General features: G+C 40.9%; 1 protein-coding gene across 1 annotated transcript in view; it reads left to right on the top strand.

Annotated features, from left to right (window-relative positions):
• Positions 1-23,368, top strand: part of ABHD3 (abhydrolase domain containing 3, phospholipase) — a 51,818-nt gene continuing 28,450 nt past the window's right edge. Inside the window, exons 1-5 of the mRNA XM_025429678.2 lie at positions 1-12; positions 1,054-1,428; positions 1,866-2,029; positions 3,318-3,500; positions 23,016-23,061. Coding sequence (XP_025285463.1) covers positions 1-12; positions 1,054-1,428; positions 1,866-2,029; positions 3,318-3,500; positions 23,016-23,061 — 780 coding nt within the window. The remainder of the gene's footprint in view (positions 13-1,053; positions 1,429-1,865; positions 2,030-3,317; positions 3,501-23,015; positions 23,062-23,368) is intronic.

Raw genomic sequence — 23,368 nt, forward strand, 5'->3', positions numbered from 1 at the left:
ATGCAAGAACCAGTGAGTGAAAAAGAATTATGCTCAGGGTGAGACCAGTGCATACATTATTTCATTTAGCCATCTCAAAGACTCTATAAAGTAGAAATTATTATTCTACAGGTTATTAAAAAAAAAAACAGGCTCAGTGAAGGCAACTATATTATTCTGGGTGCTGACAACCATCAAGTTACCGTGACCTAATAAATGGCTCACTTCTGGCTCATCCCACTTATCGATCACTAATTTTTATGATTAATTTACAATCCTGTGAAATTTTTTCCTAGTCTATACAGCCCTTTCTTTTTGCCTATCTCTTTCTTTTTGCCTGCTTGAGTCTTGCCACTCTTGGTACTTCTAGGTGGGTGGAGTTCTTAGTAATAGACTGTTAAATCTTCTAGCTCTTTTAGATGCCTGTATCTCCTGGTTTAGTCGTATTGCCATAAACAGGCCTAGGAAAACATCCTTGATAATGGTTTCTGGTCCGTACGTTAAGTAACTGAATTTCTGTAATTCCAGAAATTCAAGGCACTAGCGAACCACAAATAGGCTTTAAAATCTTTTGAAGCCTAGTTCCTTTCCTTGATCTCCTTATTTATTTTCCGTAATCACTTCCCACGTAAGGCATACTTAAGGAACTGAAAGGATTCAGAAGAATCTAAAGTATGAATATCCTCATTATAGAGAGTTTTTTCTCTTTTTGATAGCGAAACAACTTTCTGAGGGACGTAGGATGTTCTCCCCGCACATAGTGCATTCTCCCAACATATATTTCGCATTAACTCCCCCAATTTCTTTCCGGGGCACCCTAAGCCCCTATAGGGCTCACAGTAAGTGAGGCGCACCGCCGCGCGGAATCCTTCAAGGTCACAGGAGCAGGTGCCTGGCCCGGGACCCGGCCGCGCACCGCCGGGCCTACCCGCGCCCCCGCGCCCGCGCCCGCGCCCGCCCCCCAAGTCGGCTCTCGCTGTCTGCGCACCTTCGGGGGTCGCCCAGGCTGAGCGCGAGCCGGCCGGGAGTCCCGGTTCGCCCCCACGGTGGCCGCGCTTGGGGCCGCGCGTCTAGAAGGTTCCTGAGTGGCTGGCGGCGGGGGCGGCTCCGGGGAGGCCGGGGCGGAGCCGGCGGCGCCCAGCTGCTGGGCTGCGTCTCCCGGGGCCCCGGGGCCGCGCCCGCTGGCGGAAGCTGCGCTCCGCGGGGCGAGAGGCGTCCCGCTCCCGGATCCCCCGCGGCGCCGCGCCCGCTCCCGGTGCTGGCCGCCGGCGGGCCCCCAGCCTGGCCACGCAGCGCCTAGCGATGGACCTGCGGATGCTCTCCCGGGAGCTCTCCCTCTACCTGGAGCACCACGTCCGGGTCGGCTTCTTCGGCTCGGGAGTGGGCTTATCCCTGATCCTGGGCTTCAGCGTCGCTTACGCCTGCTATTACCTGAGCAGCATCGCCAAGGTGAGCCCGGGGTTGGCGCAGGCAGCGCGCGAGGCGGGAGCTGCAGCCGCGGGCGCGGGCGGCGGGGCCGTCGCGGAGGCCAGCGCGCCCCGCCCGGCCGGTTGCCCCTGCGCCCGCACGCGGGGCCGGCCCGGTCCGCGTGCCCGGGGTCCCGCCCGCGCCCTCGGACGGCCCCGGGACCCGCCGGCCCCGCGCTGCCCCGCCGCCCGCCGCCGCCCGCCGGCCCTTCCGAGAACCACGCCCTCACCTCGGCTCTAGCCTCCGTCCCGAGGGGTCCGGCCCGTGCGACTGCGACGAACGCGGGCCGGGCTTCTGGAGCAGATGGAAGCGGGAAGGGAGCGCGCGCGAGGGGCGGGGCTGCCCATTTCTGGGGTACGGTGGGCAGAAACTTCGTTCTGGACCCTCTGCCGTAATACTGGCTGCCCCCCACCCCACAGAAGCCCCAGCTAGTGACGGGGGGTGAGAGCTTCAGCCGCTTTCTTCAGGACCACTGTCCCGTGGTGACAGAAACGTACTACCCGACAGTCTGGTGCTGGGAGAGTCGAGGACAGACACTCCTGAGACCTTTCATCACTTCGAAGCCCTCAGTGCAGTACAGGAAGTAAGTACCTTTACGTGTTCAGTCATTCATTCAAAACTGCGGGGTTTCCTGCATCCTCCTAGCTCTCGGGTAACCTTTGGTAAGCAGCTAGACAAGAAAGGGGGAATGAACATGGAAATCGGTACCCCCCTCCCCCAAAACACACACACACACACATACACTCAGTTGCAGGAAAATATTCAGGTATTGCCTTTCACAGTGTGTGTGTATGCACGCGTGTGTGTGCATGTGTGTGCACACCCAAGCCTTGATGTAAACGGTTTATTTCTGGAGAAGTGTTTGGCGGTTTACTCTTTTCCAATGTGGCATGCATCTGTCCCTGAGGACCTAGATCCTTTGATGATGTGTACCAATTCACTGATGCTGGGAGTGGGGATGGGGTGGAGAAGGATGCCAATTAATTTGGATTTGGCATGATGGACTCCTGTAAAAGGACATCCTCTTAAAAAGCAAATGGGTTCTTGATGATCATGTCCTTGAGGTATTAAAGATATGGTCCAGAATTTTTCAGTAACCAGGAGATTTAGATGGTGCCTAATATTAATTTCCCTGAGTCATCTAGTCTTTCTCAAGTTCCTTTTGTTGCCTGGAACTTACACTATTTGGGAAAATTCTTTAAGTTCAGAGATACTGTGTGAGACGTATTTTCAAATACTTACGAAGCACAGTTTATAATATACTCTGTGGGGAGACTGCATTATTGAGTCAAAGGTCCACAGCAGTGATCGGATCAGCATTTTACTTATTCATAATTCCCTGATGAATTATTTGGGTGACCTCAATCAAATAGGGGTTAAATACTGGATATTTTAGAATAATGAGGGAATGATTAAGATAAATATGTGAAGTACTTTGAAGTTCATTTTTTTAAAGATTTTATTTATTTATTTATTTATTTATTTATTTATTCATTCATTCATTCATGAGAGACACAGGCAGAGGAAGAAGCAGGCTCCTTACAAGGAGCCTGATGTGGGACTCGAACCCGGGAATCTGGGATCACTCACTGAGCCAAAGACAGGTGCTCAACTGCTGAGCCACTCAGGAGTCCCTGAAGTTCATTTTTATATGCTACCTTTCTGGGATGTTGCTGGAAATACTTTATGGTGCTTATTTCATATTACTCTAGTAATAACAGAGAGTGATAGAAGTGTGTGTTAGTGAATGCTGAAAAAAAAGTTCTTTTCAGATGACCAAATCACGTCATATATTTAAAAAAATTAAGACACTAATATTAAGACATGACTTAAAACACTTAATGAGTGTGTCTCTTTTTTTTTTTTTTCAGTGAACTTATTAAAACTGCAGATGGAGGACAGATTTCACTGGACTGGTTTGATAATTATAACAGTAAATGTTATATGGATGCTACCACCAGACCTACTATCTTATTGTTGCCTGGCCTCACCGGAACAAGCAAGGAATCATATATCCTTCATATGATTCATCTTAGTGAAGAATTAGGATACAGGTACCAGTAATATTTGTTATTTTTTGTATGGATTAAGCAATCCCCTAAATTATTTTTTTCTCTCCTTCCTCTTTTGCCTTTCTTTTTTCCCCCAGGAAGATGCATAACTGAATCATCTCCCAAGAAATAGAACTTAGCATAATTGACACTCAGCAGATTTTGCTTGAATGAATGAATGAAATTAGTATTACCTAGGAATTGACATAGGACCCAGGTCTGAGAAGCAGTAGGTTCACTAAAAAGATTGCTATGGAAAATAGCCATTACAGACCCCTGAGAGAGTACATGGTGACCCGCATGTCTCATTCCATATTTGAGCCCTGAATCCACTAATCTTGTCTCATTGGCTCAGACCTCAAATGTAAAAAAATATTCAGAATCAGCTTGTAGATGATACTTATTTTTCCAGAGGTAATACATGCCTCTTCATCCACCTGAGTTTGCAGATACACATTACTAATGTCCAGTCAATAATGCCATAGTATTCATTAGTATCCATTATTTATCTTAGTGACCAGGTACAATTTCAATTTTTGCAAGTGGTTTAGCAACCATAAGTTTCAGGTTCAGCTCTAAACTCTTAAAGCAGAATCATTGTGAAAAGTACTGTTTTTCTGTGGTCCATCTTTTTTAGCAGATGGTAATTATTGTAATGGAACACTCTGAGTTGCATCTTTTGTTAAACTTGAAACATTGTATAAAAATTTGATGTAGGGTTTATAATAACAACACTTATGTGAATGGGGAAATATCATAAGAACTAAATCAATTTTAACAAGTTAACTCTGATCTTTTATAGATAAAACATATTTTGTCCATGAAATGACAGTCTCTCAGACATTTTGATAGGTGTTCCACAAGTATTATTCCAGTAAAATTAGCACTAATAGCAGGAATTCGTCATTATTCCATGTTTAGCACCATCCAGTTAGATGTGAGGCTTGATTCCAACTTTTTGCTAAAACTTACTCTCAAAAAGTACAGATCATAAAGCCTTTTGTGCATATTTAAATTGCTGATTCTATACTTGGCCTGAGCTGTCTCCCAAGACTTAGGAAGTGCCTTCAAAAACAGTGTAGTTGAAATTCAAGGACTAAATCTCGTAAACCCTGGAGTTACCAGTACAACAAGGCTTTTCTCAATCATTTGTAAAAGTTGCCAGATTTCATGACCATGGCTATCATTACACTGTGTTTCAAAGGTTTTGGAAGATTCCAGCTCCCCCAAGAGTTAAAATCTCTACTGTTGATTCAGAAATTTTATTGAGAATGTATGATATAAGAAAGATTTTTGTGCTAGATACTATGAGGAGATACAAAGAAAGAATTGTGAGAAGTTGTCCTTGCCACAAGGAGCCCATGGGAAGGGAAGACTGGACTGAATCATTGTCAGCTGTTTTGAAGACAACTTATTTGTGGTTCTGAACACTAGCAGTGAATTAGTCTGGGCTTGAAAGTAGCAGAATCCATGAATGAGCAAAGGTCTATAAACTTTTCAGTGGCCTTTGGGCCTATCCTCATTTGTTTTTGTTTTTTTTTAAGATTTCTTTCTTTCTTTCTTTCTTTCTTTCTTTCTTTCTTTCTTTCTTTCTTTCTTTCTTTCTTTCTTCTTTCTTTCTTTCTTTCATTTATTTATGATAGACATAGAGAGAGAGACGCAGAGACACAGGCAGAGGGAGAAGCAGGCTCCATGCACCGGGAGCCCGATGTGGGATTCGATCCCGGGTCTCCAGGATGGCGCCCTGGCCAAAGGCAGGCGCCAAACTGCTGCACCACCCAGGGATCCCTAGACTATACTTCTTGATAGGATAGCCTACAAAATATTTTTGCAGCCTACCACAGATAGCAAGGCAGTTCCAAAGATCACTGAGTTTAAAAAAAAAAAAAAAAAAAAGGTCTGAACTTTGGTAGAAATCCTTTGAGGCTGTGTAATAGAGTGGTATGTGCATGGGATTTAGAGCTGGGCCTGGGTTCAAATGTTAGAACTTTTACTTACTGAGTGACCTTAGCAATTAATTTTTAACTTTACCAATTATAGCTTCTCACTTACTATAGACAGGTTAAATGAATTAGAGTATAGAAAGTGCTTGGTTTAGTGACTTGAACACAGTGGGTCTTTAGAAATGTTTTTATGTTCCTTCCCAGACCTTCTATTCCCTGATCAGAATAGAACACTTTTTATAATTTAAAGAGCAAGTATGAGCAAACCTACTTCTTGGGAAATATGAACATCTAGTTTCCTTATAGGAATGTTTGGATTATATTATAATGTCTCTTACACAGTAAGAGTTGTGTAGGCATCATAAACACCTCAGTACCTTGAGGGTATGATTTTCTTTAAGCCCTGTTACTATCTTGTATAAAGGTTGAATGTGTAGAGAGGATCAGATCACCAGGGAACTGTTGCTGCTTCACTGCTGAGATATGATTTAAACATTAGAGAGAACTTAACTTGTGGCATATGGATAAAGTGAAACATAAAGGTTTACTATTGTTGCTATTTTAAAATTTTGGTTTATTTTATTGCATTTTTTAAAGATTTTATTTGTTTATTCATGACAGACATAGAGGGAGAGAGAGAGAGAGAGAGAGAGAGAGAGAGAGAGAGAGAGGCAGAGATACAGGCAGAGGGAGAAGCAGGCTCCATGCCGGGGGCCCGACACGGGACTCGATCCCAGGTCTCCAGATCATGCCCCGGGCCAAAGGCAGGCGCTGAACCTCTGAGCCACCCAGGGATCCCCATTTTTGTTTTGTTTTGTTTTTAAGATTTTTATTTATTTGAGAGAGAGAATGAGGGGAGAGGCAGAGGGAGAAGCAGACTCCCTGTGGAGCTGGGAGCCCAATGCGAGACTGGATCCCAGGGCCCTAAGTTCATGACCTGAACTGAAGGCAGACACTTAACCAACTGAGCCACCCAGGTGCCCCAAAACTTGTGTTTCCTGTACCTGAAAACTGACAAAGAGAACTTTTCAGTTAAGGTTCACCAATTCAGAATTAGTAGCGGATAAAGTAGTTAGAAATCTTATCCATTCATTCAAGCTTTGTTTTTTTTTTTTTAAATCTCTATTTGGTAATACAGTCTAATAGATATTATTTTATGTACCTGAATATTATCTCTTTTCTTAAATCTTTTTCCCATTGTTGAATTAATTTTTAGCACTACAACTAAAAAGAGGGGGAAAAAACAGTAACTCTGAGAACATCCAAATCATCTTCTACTTTGATCTCTTTTATTGAGAGGCTTATTTTTTTTTTAATTTTTATTTATTTATGATAGTCACAGAGAGAGAGAGAGAGGCAGAGACACAGTCAGAGGGAGAAGCAGGCTCCATGCACCGGGAGCCCGATGTGGGATTCGATCCCGGGTCTCCAGGATCGCGCCCTGGGCCAAAGGCAGGCGCCAAACCGCTGCGCCACCCAGGGATCCCTGAGAGGCTTAATCTACTATTTTGTTCCACCCCCAACTAATATTAAAAAGATCGACCCATCCAGAATTATGTAATAATAAGTCCATTGAAATCTAGGTCAGTCATTAAGTATTTTTATCAGAACCTGTATTCCCAAAGAGTATACAGTCTAGCTGAAGTGACAAAGAATATGCAATAGTAGGAAAGAAATGCATTAGAGAGAACCAGGACTGACTACAAATAATAGCAAACTCAAAATAATAGTGACTTTAAAAAGAAGTTAGACCAGGGCTCTATAGTATCAGGAAGTGTTGCATCATAATCCATGGCTGCTCTAGCTCCAGCTATCACATCTACATTCCAATACCCAAGAAGGAGAAAAAAGACTAGAGAATGCATCATCTTTCTTTAAGGATGCTTTCCAGCAGTTTGTGCATACCATGTTTGCTTATATCATACAGGCCTGCTCTTCCTCAGCCTCAAGGGAGGCTTGAAAATGAAAACTTAGGAGATTCTGTGACAGAGAAAGAAGAGGAGGATGGATACTGGGAGATAACTGGCAGTCTCTAGCACTGAGTTGTCATTATTACAAGTGCCAGGATTCTGGAATATCAGACACCGAATGAGATATTTTATAGACGGAAGGAACAGGTCAGCAGTGCCAGAGGCCAGTGAAAGGGCAAGAAGAATGAGGACAGATAAAGCAAAATCATAGAAGATTCACCAAGGCAATGAGGAAAGAAGCCCAATTCCTGAGGGCTAGGATGATCTCAGGAGACAAAGCAGGAGTGGATCACACATCTTGTAAGTTTGACAGAGGAAAGGGGCAAGGAGGCAAACAGGAGTGGGATTAGAAAAGAACAGAAAGGGGACACCTGGTTGGCTCAGCAGTTGGGCGCCTGCCTTCAGCTCAGGGCCTGATCCCAGGATCTGGGATTGAGTCCCACATCGGGCTCGGGCTCCCTGCATGTACCCTGCTTCTCCTCCCTCTGCCCATGTCTCTGCCTCTCTTTGCGTCTCTCTTGAATAAATAAATAAATAAAATCTTTAAAAAGAAAAGAACAAAAGGATTAATTGGAGGGATTTTTTTCAAGATTGTGGGTGTTTGTTTCAAGAAATTTCTTTTTCTTGCCACATTTTTAAAACTACTTACAGAAAGCACTGGCTTTTAAAGGTGGTTTGACAGGATTAAGATCTTTCACTGCAGAGCCCACCTATTCATAGCAAGGATGCCATGTCCATCGTTTACATGTTTGAGATAAACTTGAAGTGGGAGATAATTTAAAAATAGTTTCAAATGTTCCTTTGTGGGGTGCCTTGATGGCTCAGTTGGTTGAACATCTGCCTTCAGCTCAGGTCATGATCCCGGGGTCCTGGGATCAAGTCCTGCATTATACTCCCCACGGGAAGCCTGCTTCTACCTCTGCCTATATCTCTGCCTCTCTTTGTGTCTCTCACGAATAAATAAAATCTTTAAAAAAAATTTTTTTAAACACTTTTAAATTTTTATTTATTTATTCATGAAACACACAGAGAGAAAGAGAGAGAGAGAGAGAGAGTGGCAGAGACACAGGGAGAGGGAGAAGCAGGCTCCATGCACGGAGCCTGACATGAGACTTGATCCCAGGACTCCAGGATCACACCCTGGGCTGAAAGTGGCGCTAAACCGCTGAGCCACCCAGGCTGCCCCCCAAAAAATGTTTAAATAAAAAATAAATGTTCCTTTGCTTTCCAGATTGGGATTTGGACCTGTGAACTTTGGATTTAGGGCAAGTATCACTAGGAGATACTAAGCTTTAGGTGACACATAGCTTTTCCTACAGTATCAGAAGGGCATTCAGAGGTCACCTATGGACTTTTCCTGAGAGAGGAAGGAAGGGGTGGTAGCTGGAACAGTAGGGCAAGTTCTGACCACTCGCAGTCTAAAAGCAGTATCTTAGATAAGAAATCACTTTAAATTAACACCAGGATGTGTTTATCTAAAAGTATTCTTACCATTTTTTTGTTGTTGTTAAAACAATTTAACTTTTAACATTTTGAGAAAGACTTTAGTTAACTGTTAACTTTAGTTAACAGTAAGACTGGCTAGATGACATGATGCATAGTAGAAGGTACTAGGTGAAGAGTTCACCTTATTTAATGATATTTCTGAAAAAAGTTATGGTGGATACTGACAAGTGGTCTCATTCCCTAGGGAACTAATTGTTAGATGTTCCATTATAAAATGATACCTCAGTTAACAAAGTTTCAGGGACAAAGCCTTTTTTTTTTTTTTTAATCAGAGTTGACATGCCCTCAAAGAGTACTCTGTGTTCAGAACACTCCTCTTCTATAGAAAAAGAAACATTAATGTTACTAGTTTAAATAGCCCAGGGCGGCACAGTGAGGTGGTGAAGTGGATTATTGAATCAGGTCTGCTTAGGTTCAAGTCCCAGCCCTGTTATATGCTTCTGTGTATCCACAGACAAATTATTCAATCACTCTATACTTCAGTTTCTCATCTGTCAAGATAAGTATATGTCATAGAACTGCAAGGATTGCGTGTATCTATACGAAGAATGAACATTTAAAAAAGTATTATCTGTGAATCTTAAAGGAGTGAATCATGTCTTTGGCATAGGGAAGAGTCACACTCTTTTAGTCCAGTTAGATAGAAAAGAGGTACTTACTGCCTACGCCCTATTACCAGGCAAGAAACCATTCCAGGAGGGCCCAGGGATATCAGTGTGCCTGGCCAGGCGATGAGTGGTATAGAAAGAAGGTAATGTCTTGCTAAGATGGAGTTTCTGACTGAATGTTGGCTCCTAAAGTTGCCTCAGTAATCTATGACACTGGAAGAATTTATTTCTATTAGTTCATACTATTAGCATAGAGCACTTCTGTTATTAAGTAGGGTTTTCTGTAAGCTAGTTCCACTGGTTCTTTACTTGACAAAATCTGTAGGATACCAAAGAGACCCAGCTAGAATTCAAATGAGTAAGATAAAATCTAAGAACATCAGAAAACAGTGTACTTATGTTAGGGAAAATGGGAGAGCTGATGAGGGGAAAAAAGATTCTAAAAAATGTTATAAGAGGTTCCTGAAAGAGAGCTTAGCGCTAGTTGTATAAAGTTTTCAGTGTCTTTACATGAAGGAGAACTTTAACTTTTCTTCTCCTTATGACTACTGGTTTTAAAATATTATACCTAGGGGCACCTGGGTGGCTTGGTGGTTGAGCATCTGCCTTTGGCTCGGGTCGTGGTCCTGGGGTCCTGGGATCGAGTCCCACATTGGGCTCCCCACAGGAAGCCTGCTTCTCCCTCTGCCCATGTCTCTGCTGCTCTCTGTGTGTCTCTCATGAATAAATAAATAAATATTCAGAAAAAATAAATAAATAAATAAATAAATCCTTTGAAAAAAATATTACACCCAAAAAAATGAATTGCGCTAATTATTGTCGATCTTTTTTTTTTTTTTTTAGTTCATAGGGCCACTCAGAACTTCTGATCAGCAAGAGATAACCAGAATTGCCATTTGGTTTACAGTAATTAAATTTAGCTTTATGTATTACTTGCCACATGATAGACCACATCCTGGGTGCTTCACTTAGGTTGTTTTATTTAACATGTACCTAATGCCAAGAGATGTATTATTATGCTAATTTTGCCAACCAAAATCAAGACTACAGTGTTCATAATTTCACCAAAGTTAGACAGTTAATGTGTGACAAGGTTAAGATTCAACTATACAGCCTTATTACAGATAAATGTATTATTTCTTTTTTAGATTCTTGAAATGTTGATCATTCTTCAAAACTCTCCTTTACTTGGTTTCTCATGATTATTGTCTGTCAGAATAATATAGACCTGTAATATCATAAGACTCTTTCATCAGAGAAATTCGTATGTCTTATAACAGGCAAACAAGTCATGTTTCATATTCAGGAAATAGATTTTGTAGGGAAAGAGTTGAAACAAGAGAATGAGGTTCTTGAATTATGGATTAAGTTTCACTGCTCTCCATTACTATGTGATAATCAGGAGTTGGGTGTGTAATACAGTTAATAATATATTCTTGTTAATTATTATGTTTGATTTTGATACTTTGCATTCTAGAAAAAGGAACATGAGTTATATTCATCTGTTTTAATATCTTTAGAACATTAGTGAGGTTGGAAATGTTGAAGTAGTATCATTTTTATAAAAAAAATATGTATTATGCCGTTGGATGTAGTGTTGTATAAATGTAAATTAGGGCAAAAAGTTGGTAGTGTTAATCAGACTGCTTATATCTTTACTAGCTTTTTTTCATCTTATTGATAGAAGGAAGTTGAAATCAACTGAGATTGTGGATTTTCTTTTTTTATTTAATATTTATTTTTTATTGGAGTGCAATTTGCCAACATACAGTATAACACCCAGTGCTCATCCCATCAAGTGCCCCCCTCAGTGCCCATCACCCAGTCACTCCATCCCCCCACCCACCTCCCTTTCGACTACCCTTTGTTCGTTTCGCAGAATTAGGAGTCTCTCATGTTTTGCCACTGTCTCTGATATTTCTGAGCCACTTTCTCTCCTTTCCCCTATAATCCCTTTCACTATTTTTTATATTCCCCGTATGAGTGAAACCATATAATTATTGTCCTTCACTGATTGACTTACTTCACTCAGCATAATACCCTCCAGTTCCATCCATGACGAAGCAAATGGTAGGTATTCATCATTTCTAATGGCTGAGTAATATTCCATTGTATATATAGACCAAATCTTCTTTATCCATTCATCTCTCAATGGACACCAAGTCTCCTTCCACAGTTTGGCTATTGTGGACATTGCTGCTATGAACATTGCAGTGCAGGTGTCCTGCCATTTCACTGCATCTGTATATTTGGGGTAAATACCCAGTACTGCAATTGCTGGGTCATAGGGTAGCTCTATTTTTAACTCTTGGAGGAACCTCCTCACTGTTTTCCAGAGTGGCCGTACCAGTTCACGTTCCCACCAACAGTGCAAAACGGTTCCCCTTTCTCCACATCCTCTCCAACGTTTGTTGTTTCCTGTCTTGTTAATTTTCCCCATTCTCACTGGTGTGAGGTGGGATCTCATTGTGGTTTTGATTTGTTTTTCCCTGATGGCAAGTGACGTGGAACATTTTCTCATGTGCTTGTTGGCCATGTCTATGTCTTCTTTGGTGAAATTTCTGTCCATGTCTTGTGCCCATTTTATAATTGGATTGTTTGTTTCTTTGCTGTTGAGTTTAATTTTTTTTTTATAAATTTTTATTTATTTATGATAGTCACAGAGAGAGAGAGAGGTAGAGACACAGAGGGAGAAGCAGGCTCCATGCACCGGGAGCCCGATGTGGGATTCGATCCCGGGTCTCCAGGATCGCGCCCTGGGCCAAAGGCAGGCGCCAAACCGCTGCGCCACCCAGGGATCCCTGCTGTTGAGTTTAAATAAGTTCTTTATAGATCTTGGATACTAGCCCTTAATCTGATAGGTCATTTGCAAATATCTTCTCCCATTCTGTAGGTTGTCTTTTAGTTTTGTGGACTGTTTCTTTTGCTGTGCAGAAGCTTTTTATCTTGATGAAGTCCCAGTAGTTCATTTTGGCTTTTGTTTCTCTTGCCTTCATGGATGTATCTTGCAAGAAGTTTCTGTGGCCAAGTTCAAAAAGGGTGTTGCCTGTATTCTCCTCTAGGATTTTTTTTTTTTATTTATGATAGTCACAGAGAGAGAGAGAGAGAGAGAGAGAGAGAGAGAGGCAGAGACACAGGCAGAGGGAGAAGCAGGCTCCATGCACCGGGAGCCCGACATGGGATTCGATCCCGGGTCTCCAGGATCACGCCCTGGGCCAAAGGCAGGCGCTAAACCGCTGCGCCACCCAGGGATCCCTAGGATTTTGATGGAATCTTGTCTCACATTTAGATCTTTCATCCATTTTGAGTTTATCTTTGTGTTTGGTGTAAGAGAGTGGTCTACTTTCATTCTTCTGCACATGGCTGTCCAATTTTCCCAGCACCATTTATTGAAGAGACTGTCCTTTTTCCAGTGGATAGTCTTTCCTGCTTTGTCAAATATTAGTTGGCCATAGAGTTGAGGGCCCATTTCTGGATTCTCTATTCTGTTCCATTGATCTATGTGTCTGTTTTTGTGCCAGTACCACACTATCTTGATGATCACAGTTTTGTAGTACAACTTGAAATCCGTCATTGTGATGTCCCGGCTCTGGTTTTCTTTTTCAATATTCCCCTGGCTATTCGGGGTCTTTTCTGATTCAAGATTGTGGATTTTCTATTTCTCCATTTAATTCTGTCAATTTGTGCTTCATGTATTTGAAAGCTCTGTTATTAGTCACAGATATATTTATGATTTTTATTTAGTCTTCCTGTGACTTAACTCTTTTACCATTATGAAATGTCTGTCTTTATCTCTGGTTTTGATGTCTATCTGATATTACTGTAGCCACTCTAGCCTTCTTATACTTACTGTTTTCATCATTTTTTTCATACTTTAACTTTCAGAGTATCTTTGTCTTTATATTTAAAATGTATTGCTTGGGATCCCTGGGTGACGCAGCGGTTTAGCGCCTGCCTTTTGCCCAGGGCACGATCCTGGAGGCGCCGGGATCGAATCCCATGTCGGGCTTCCGGTGCATGGAGCCTGCTTCTCCCTCTGCCTGTGTCTCTGCCTCTCTCTCTCTCTCTCTCTCTGTGACTATCATAAATAAATAAAAATTAAAAAAAAATAAAATGTATTGCTTATAGATAGCATATAGTTGAGTCTTACTTTTTTATTCAGTCTGAGAATTTATTTTTTTAAAATATTTTATTTATTTATTCATGAGAGACACACAGAGAGATAGAGGGGCAGAGACACAAGCAGAGGGAGAAGCAGGCTCCATGCAGGCAGCCCGATGTGGGACTCAATCCTGGGATCATGCGCTGGGCAGAAGGCAGGCACTAAACCACTGAGCCACCCAGGCATTCTGAGAATTTCTTTATCTTAATTGGATTTTTTTACTCCATTTTCATTTAATGTAACTGTTGATATGGTGGATACAGGCCTACCATTTTCCTCTTTGCTTTCTGGGTTTTTTTTTTTTGTTGTTCCTTTATTCCCCTACCGCTTCTCTTCCTCTTCTTGAGACTTTGAGTTTTTTGTCTTATCAACCTTGGAAAAAATTTTGCCATTATTTACTCAAATATTTTTCTGCTCCATTCTCTTTCTTCTCCTTCTGAGACCACAATTAGATATATGTGTATTAGATCTTGTGATAATATACCACAAAACACTGAGGTTCTAATTCATTTTTTTACGATTTATTTATTTATTTATTCATGAGAGACACAGAGAGAGGCAGAGACATAAGCAGAGGGAGAAACAGGTTCCTTACAGGGAGCCCTAATGCAGGACTCGATCCCGGAACTTCAAGATTATGCCCTGAGCTTAAAGCAGACATTAAATCACTGAGTCGCCCAGGCGTCCCTCATTTTTTTTCTATCTTTATTTCTCTTTCATCTTTACATTGGAACTATAATTTGTAAGTCAAGTGAGTATTTTATTCATATACTATATTTTCTGACATAGAATTTCCATTTCTAATAGGTTTTATTCCTCTGCTGAGATTTCTTTTTTTTTAATTTAGTACAAACTTATTTTTTCTTTATGTCCTTTAGCATAGTTTTAATAACTGCTTTAAATCCTCATGTACTAATTCTAAAATACGGATCATCTCAGAGTCAGTTACAATGACTATCTTATCTTTTGAGTATTGACATGTTTTCCTGGTTCTTCATGATCTAGTAATTTTGGATTGTATTGTAGACATTTTGAATGATCCATTGTAGAGACTCTAGATTCTGTTATATTTTTCCAAAGAGAATTGATTTTTGTTTATCTTATCAGGTGGATAATTTTTCAAAGATTCTATTTATTTATTTGACATATATAGAGAGAGGGAGAGCAAGAGCACCAGGGAGCACAAGCAGGGGGAAAAAACAGAGGGAGAGGGAGAAGCAGGATCTCCACTGAGCAGGGAGCCTGACATGGGACTCAATCCCAGGACCCCGGGATCATGACTTGAGCCAAAGGCAGACATTTAATCGACTGAACTACCCAGGCACCCATCAGGCAAATAATTTGCCTAAATTCAAACTTCAAACTCTATTTCATCTGTGGTTGAGAGCAGCTGAAATCTCCATTCAGTGTTTTATCCTTAATTTGCTCAGAGCCTCACATCTGTATAGATGAAAGCTTAGCTAGAGCTGTGGGCTCAGTTTTTACCCAGAATTTAGAATTCTTCCTCTGGGGCTCTCTCTTTTCTGAAAATGTCCTATCTTTTCTAGCTGCTATAGATGTACCAAACTGTTTTCTGATTTCTCAAGCCCATGAAATAGCATTTCTTTCTTTAAAAAAAAAAAAAAAGATTTTATTTATGTGTTTGAGAGAGAGAGAGAGAGAGCGCGCACGCAAACAAGCATGGGGAGAGGTGGAGGGAGAGGGAGAAGCAAACTCTCTGCTGAGCAGGGAGCCAGACATGGGGCTCGATCCCAGACCCCAGGATCATGACCTGAGCCAAAGGCAGCCGCTTAACCAACTGAGCTACTCAGGCACCCCCGAAATAGCATTTCTTTTTTTTTTTTTTTTTTTTTTCGAAATAGCATTTCTATCTGACATTTATCCATCATTGAATGATACCAACTGGTGCCTCCCCTCAGGAAAAAAGCTATAAAAAGAGGAGCTCACCCAATGCCATTTTTTTTCTTCCAAGTGTCAACTCTCATTTAGTTTCTACCTACTTTGATCATCCTCCATTGCCTTTATAATTTATAGATACTGTTCATTGGAAGGATTGGCCTAATAAGATCTTCTCTGACATTTCTGGAAGTATAACCACCTTGTCATCTTTTCTTAACCTGGCATTCAGAACCCTATGCCTATTTTGGTACTAACCTATTTTTTTCTATCCTTCTTTTCTTTTCTTTTCTTTTCTTTTCTTTTTTTTAAAGATTTTATTTATTTGTTTGAGAGAGAGAGAGCACGTGAATGGGTGGGAAGGAGGGGCAGAGGGAGCAGGAGAAGCATACTCCCCACTGAATAGGGAGCCTGACATGGGACTTGATCCCAGGATCTTGGGATTACAACCCAACCCAACCAACAGAGCCACCCAGGTGCCCCTCCATCCTTCTTTTCTGTCATTATACTCTGTGTAGCCATGTTTCTTTTTTTTTTTTTTTTTGTAGCCATGTTTCTGCTAAGATGATATATTTTCTCATCCCTTAGAAAATGTTATACATTCTTACCTTACATCTTTGCTTACATTACTTCTTAAAATCCATGTTGTATCCCATATTTTCCCTTCTTCTGAAATCTTTACCATTTTTCAAGTCTCAGCATACTATCTGTTTTTTCCCACAAATTCTTTCCTAATCAGTTTTGTGCAACCTGACCTCACAAGGCTTTATTATCTACACCATTCATTGGACATTGAATTGTATACTGCCTGATGATATTACATTTATTGTAGTTGTTCAACTGAAAACATGATGAATTTCTTTTCAACATAACTAGGCTATACTCTCTTTTAGGCCAGGAACCTTATATTTATATTTCATTTTTCTCCTACAAGCTCTAGCTCAATCTTCAGTTCATTAAATAGTCTGTTTAATAATTTTTGAATGAAGGGGTTATTCCAATATTAATATTTATATAAAGTGCCTAGAACATGATCTGACACATAGCAAACAATAATCAAGGTAATGTGTTGTTATTATTATCTGAAATCACTCCACCCTCTGATTATTGATTCTGTTCTTAGACTCAAAGACTTGTGGAATCTTTTTTTTTTTCTTTATTTGTTCATGAGAGACACAGAGAGAGAGAGAGGCAGAGACACAGGCAGAGGGAGAAGCAGTCTCCATGCACGAAGCCTGACGTGGGACTCGATCCCGGGACTCCAGTATCACACCCTGGGCTGAAAGCGGCGTTAAACCGCCGAGCCACCCGGGCTGCCCAGACTTGTGGAATCTTAGAACTAGAAAGTACTTACAGTCATCTGATAAAATTTCTTTACTCTGACAGATCCCTGGGCTTGAGCAGATTCAAGGCTATCTGGTCCATCTCACTGTAATAATGGTTTTCAGTAAAGGAGGCTATAGATAGCCTCTCCTGTTATTTGGTTTAAAATGTCCACAGCACTAAAAGTTGAGAAATCTTGTGCTATGGTAGCTCTATGCCTTTTATTTAACCTTCCTTAAAGAAGACTTACCTGCTTTCCTTTTAACATGTTCTGTTGTCTCAGAGAGTTCTTAAGACCGGATTCATTCTTTATTTGGTAATTTTTAATTTTTATTTCCATTTTGAGAAGAACATCTAAATAAATATTTAGGTATTTAAATAAATATTTCCTACATATTTGGGAGAGGGCAGCCCAGGTGGCTCAGCGGCTTAGCGCCACCTTCAGCCCAGGGCATGATCCTGGAGACCCAGGATCAAGTCCCACATCAGACTTCCTGCGTGTAGCCTGCTTCTCCCTCTGCCTGTGTCTCTGCCTCTGTGTGTGTGTGTGTGTGTGTCTCCCATGAATAAATAAATAAAATCTTTTAAAAAAATTGGGAGAGGTTTTTTTTTAAAGATTTTATTTATTTATTCATGAGAGACACACAGAGAGGCAGAAACACAGGCAGAGGGAGAAGCAGGCTCCCTGCAAAGAGCCTGATGCAGGACTCAATCCCAGGAAATAAAATCTTAAAAAAAAAAAATGAGGGTGCCTGGGTGACTCAGTCGATTCAGCAGCTGCCTTCGGCTCAGATCATGATTTTGGAGTGCTGAGATCGAGCCCCATGACCTGCTCTGCGCTCAGCAGGGAGCCTGCTTCTCCCTCGCCTCCTCCCCCATTCATGCCCTCTCTTTCTCTCACTCTCTCTCAAATAAATAAAGTCTAAAAAAATAGAAGGCATTATAAAAGGACCCAGTCCTAGGACCCCAAGATCACAACCTGAGCCAAAAGCAGATGCTCAACCAATGAGTCATTCAGGTGCCCCTTTAATATTTTATTTACTTATTTGAGAGAGTGAGAGAGAATAAGCAGGGGGAGTGGCAGAAGACAGGGAGAGGGAGAAGCAGACAACTTGCTGAGCAGAGAGCTTGATGCAGGGTTCAATCCCAGGACCCTGGGATCATGACTGAGTCGAAGGCAGATGCTTAACTGACTGAGCCACACAGGTACCCCTCTTTGGGAGAGTTTAGAGAGTGGAACATACAGCTTGTGAGTGGACACCTTTGTTTTTAAATTGCTCTTTGACGAAAGAGCAATTTAAAAGTGGATGGTAGGGCAGCCCTGGTGGCCCAGCAGTTTGGCACTGCCTTTGGCCCGGGGTGTGATCCTGGAGACCAAGGGTTGAGCCCCATGTCCGGCTCCCTGCATGGAGCCTGCTTCTCCCTCTCTCTCTGCCTGTGTCTCTGCCTCTCTCTCTCTGTGTATCTGTCATGAATAAATAAATAAAATCTTTAAAAATAAAAAAAGTAAAAGTGGATGATAGGGGCAGCCTGGGTGGCTCAGCGGTTTAGCACTGCCTTCGGCCCAGGGCATAATCCTGGAGACCCAGGGATCAAGTCCCACGTTGGGCTCCCTGCATGGGGCCTGCTTCTCCCTCTGCCTATGTCTCTACCTCTCTGCCTCTCTGTTTCTCATGAATAAATAAAATCTTTAAAAATAAATAAATAAAAGTGGATGATATAGGGGCACCTGGATGGCTCAGCTGGTTAAGTGTTCAACTCTTGATTTCAGCTCAGGCCATGATGTCAGGGTTGTGAGATTGAACCCCACATTGGGCTCTGTGCTCCTTAAGGTGTCTGCTTGAGATTCTTTTCCTCTCCTTCTTCTCCCTCTGCTCCATCCCCCATTCATGCTCTCTCTCTCTCTAAAATAAATAAATCTTTAAAAAAAAATAAAAATGAGTGATGTTGAGAAAGGCAAGAAGACTTTTGTTCAGAAGTGTGCCCAGTGCTTATACCATGGAAAAGGGAGGCAAGCAAAAAGCTGAGTCAAATCTCCATAGTTTACTTGGGCAAAAGACAAGTCAGGCCCCTAGATTTTCTTATAGGGATGCCAGCAAGAATACAGGCATCACCTGGGGAGAGGTGACACTGATGGAGTATTTGGAGAACCCCAAGAAATACATCCCTGAAACAAAAATGATCTTAGCCAGGGGATCCCTGGGTGGCTCAGCAGTTTAGTGCCTGCCTTTGGCCCAGGGCACGATCCTGGAGCCCTGGGATCGAGTCCCGCATCAGGCTCCCAGCATGGAGCCTGCCTCTCCCTCTGCCTGTGTCTTTGCCTCTCTCTATATATATGTCTATCATAAATAAATAAAATATTTTTAAAAAAATGATCTTGGCTGGTTTTAAGAAAAGGAAGAGATGGCAGCCCAGGTGGCTCAGTGGTTTAGCGCTGCCTTCAGCCCAGGGTGTGGTCCTGGGGACCCCGGATCAAGTCCCACATCAAGCTCCCTGCATGGAGCCTGCTTCTCCCTCTGCCTGTGTCTCTCTCTGCCTCTCTCTCTCTCTCTCTGTCTCTCTGTCTCTCATGAATAAATAAATAAAAATCTTTAAAAAAAAAACTAAAGGAAAAGAGCAGACTTGGTAGCTTATCTCAAAAAAGCTACTAAGGAGTAATAGTTGGCCATTGCCTTATTTATTACAAAAAAAAATGTCTCATGATTTTTTTTATGTATACCATATTTAAATTGATCTCATTCACCAGAATTCAGATCATGAATGGCTGATAGAATATTTCTTTTGGACAGTCCTGATTTAAATAAGATTGGCTTGTGGTTAAATGAATATGATCAGCTTTTTGAACTTTGATAGTAATTCTGGTTCAGCATGTGCTGTCACTGTTTCCCCCTTCTAAAAATATGGAATTGATTAGTAATGTTCAGCTTTTCACAGAAATGGTAAATGCCATCTCTAAACTTATAGGAGATTGGTTTTATATGTAGATTTTTATAAGTGGTTATATTAATGTATTTAAATACTGAGGAAATCCCTTGTGTCTCACAGAACAGCAAGATTCAGCTATGTTTCAAATTGTGTTCGTTAGCCTGTTAAAGGCAAGGGCTAAAGATAAGAGGGCAATGTCTACTTTATCTTTTTGGTCTTAACTATGCCAATTAATTAAAATTCCCTGCATATAAAATGTTGTCTTTTGGGGCACCTGGATGGTTCAGTCAGTTAAGCCTCTGCCTTCTGCTCAGATCATGATCCCAGAGTCCTGGGATCAAGCTTCCCCGGCTCCCACCATGTCATGTATGTCGCAGGACTCCCAGCTCAGCAGGGCGTCTGCGTCTTCCTCTCCCTCTGCCCCCCTCTTCCCACTCTTGCATTCATGCGTGCTCTCTCTCTCTCTCTTTCTCTCAAATAAATACAGCCTTTAAATAAATAAGTGAATAAAATGTCGCCTTTTGCTTAGTTAAAGGCATTTTTTAGTGTGGTTTATGTATAATCTTAAAGAATATTTAACACTTCTCACATTTTATAGATCTCTAAGGTCAGATGCTTTTAAAATTCAGTGTGACAAGATAAAGCAGCAGACTTAGCTTGGGAATTCTTTACTAAGTCAGACTAAGTTACAATTCAGGATCATCTTCGAAACAGCTATTCAAAAACATAACCACGGAAGTACCATATGTATACGATTGGTAATGGTGCTTTTGCCAACTGGTTAGATGGGTTAAAGTAGAAGAGATATATCAGCAGCACAAATTTGTGAATTCTGTGAGAAGGCTTAAGATAATTAAAAATAAAGTCATAGATCAAAAAAATTGGGAGAAATTGTAAAAATTATTTGGAGAGAGAGATGTTACAAAGTTAACAGAGGCTTATCAAATGTCTTAGGAGTGGTAGTTGTATAATCAGCTGTTTTAGCGTTATATGTAGTGTTTCTTGACAGCTATTGGGGTAGAAAAGGGGCTGTTAGATGAAAGAAAAAGCTGGTTACTTGCCACTAACTGGAGTGAAGAAAAAAAGGACAGAATGGCAGCCATCATTCTGCCTTCCTCTCTAGCAGCTTTTCTCCCTCATTCTTCCTTATCTCTCTGCCCAATTTCCAAGGCTAGAAGTATATACAGTGATGACTGCTACTGATTGAACATTGTCAGGAACAAATGCCTGTGGAGAGGTTGGTACATTTCCTTCTCTAGCAAGAGATACCAGAGCTATGATCTACTTTTCAAAGTTGCCTGAAGGAAAGTGCAGATATCCCAGTCTGAGTCTGGGAGAAAATCCCAGATGTACAGACTGTTTTTCATGAGTTTGCAGATCATCATTTTCTTTGCCCTCACTAGTTCTGTTCCCTTCTCTCAGTGGCAGTCACATGATGACATCTTGCCTCAGAAGCCATTTTAATCTTTATTTAGTGTTTGCTCTCTAAAGATGGTTCTTTTCTGGATAACTAGGAGCTTCAAGGTTCAAGGTCACCATCAACTTTAGCCTCAATTCTTGCGTGACTTAAGTGCAAGTAAGTGCATGTGGCCAGCATAAATTTTTATTTATGTCTAGCCTGTCTTGCCATTCTTTTTCTTTTTTAAAAATTTTATTTTTAAGTAATCTCTACACCCAGTGTGGGGCTCGAACTCACAACCCCAAGATCAAGAGTTGCACACTCCACCAACTGAGGCAGCCAGGTGCCCCTGTCTTGTCATTCTTTTTAGCAAGAAAAGATTAAGGACTGATCCTACTCCCAACTTTTCCACATGTTTTCAGAGTGTATTTAAGATCTTTCTTTGACTAGTCAATACAATGTAATATTTCTAGCTTTTTCTCAAATCAGATTTCTGATATTTTAAACATTTCCTTTTTTTCAGTTGGGCCTAATAAAATTTTTATATGAACTTTCAGATGAAAGTTTGCAGAAACATACCCTGAATGCCACATTGAAATCAAACCCCTCCCCCCACCATAGGAGTTAGTTGTGAATGTTCTGTAAGACAGTTTATCAGGACTTAGAACCCATTCAATGATAAGCACCACCCTGAAAGAAGGGAGTTAGAACCTTAAGTGGCCTTGATTGGGTAAATATGCAGAGGAAAACAAAATGAATTTTAATCAACATGAAGATAGATTCACTCAAAGAGAATCCTTGCAGACACAAGTCAGGATTTGGTTTGAGGATGGCAAAAAATACATATCTGAGGTTCTGGTTGACCAAGAGTTAAATAAGAATAAGTAATTTAAGCGCAGAATGACTTATTAAAGCTACCATGTCACTACAATTAACATTGCTACTAATAGCTGACTTTCCCGTATGCTTACCATGAGCCAACACTGCTCTAAGCCCTTTGCATATGACCATTGACCCAGGAGAGGCAAATAAGATAATAGGAAACACAGTTTGTCTTTCCTCCCTTAGGTCAACTGAACACCAAGCAGTAGCCTAGTGGGGGCTCTTTCTACCAGCTCAGATGTCAGGCTCCTACCTGTGGTATGTTTTTACCTCAGGTAAAATTCCAGTCTCTGTATTTGTCAAGTCTTGAGGGAATAATAGCTATTTCTTAGAATAGGAATAGATACTTGCTAGTCTTACAAATAGAATAGGTAGAGGACCTTTGTGTTTTTTGGGTGGTGTTTTTTTTTTTTTTTTAGTTGGAGGCAAAAAAATGTTTAAATTTGATTGTATTGGGGCACCTGGCTGGCTCATTATGGGGAGCGTGTGACTTTTGAGCTTGCATCATGAGTTTGAGCCCCATGTTGGGTGTAGAGATTACTGAGAAAAATAAAAACTTTATAAGTAAATAAATAAGACTTGTGTTTAGAAGTGTTTTAATGACATTTATTGGAGGCCTACACATATATGCACAGGAAAAAGTTGTAAAATTTTTGCTTTTTGTAGGAAAATTTAACATCCCTTCAATATACAATTTTCAGATTTGAACTCATATATAGAAGTTAGAGAAGTGGAAATATATTTTAATGCATTTAGATGAAATTGCCAAACATTCTCATGTCTGTGGAACAGATCTTTAAAAATCTCTTAGTACCCTAAAACAGTGCTGCTAAAATGATTTTCATATGTATTGTGAGCAAGAATTACGTGTAAAAATAACAGACATTACTTTCCTGGTTTTTAGATGTGTGGTTTTTAACAACAGAGGAGTGGCAGGGGAGAACCTCTTGGTAAGTAACTCTAAATTAATGACAATCGCTTAATTTTTAAAATAATTATTTCTAGTTTTTTGATGAAAAGCACATTCTTAATTTAAAATAACTGTATACAAAAATAAATAAATAAATAAAATAACTGTATACAAGTTCATGGTGGAAAAATACAGATAAGCAACAACAAAAAAGGAAATTTTGTTTTGTTTAAATGGAGAGAACTCAAGCTAAAAAAAAAAGGAAATCTGTAAGACTCATACAACCAGGGAATCCCCTTAGTCTATGTATATCCAGATTGTACGTCATAAGGAAATTACATATAATA

The sequence above is a fragment of the Canis lupus genome, chromosome 7 (genome assembly GCF_003254725.2).
Source record: "Canis lupus dingo isolate Sandy chromosome 7, ASM325472v2, whole genome shotgun sequence".
NCBI lineage: Eukaryota > Metazoa > Chordata > Mammalia > Carnivora > Canidae > Canis > Canis lupus.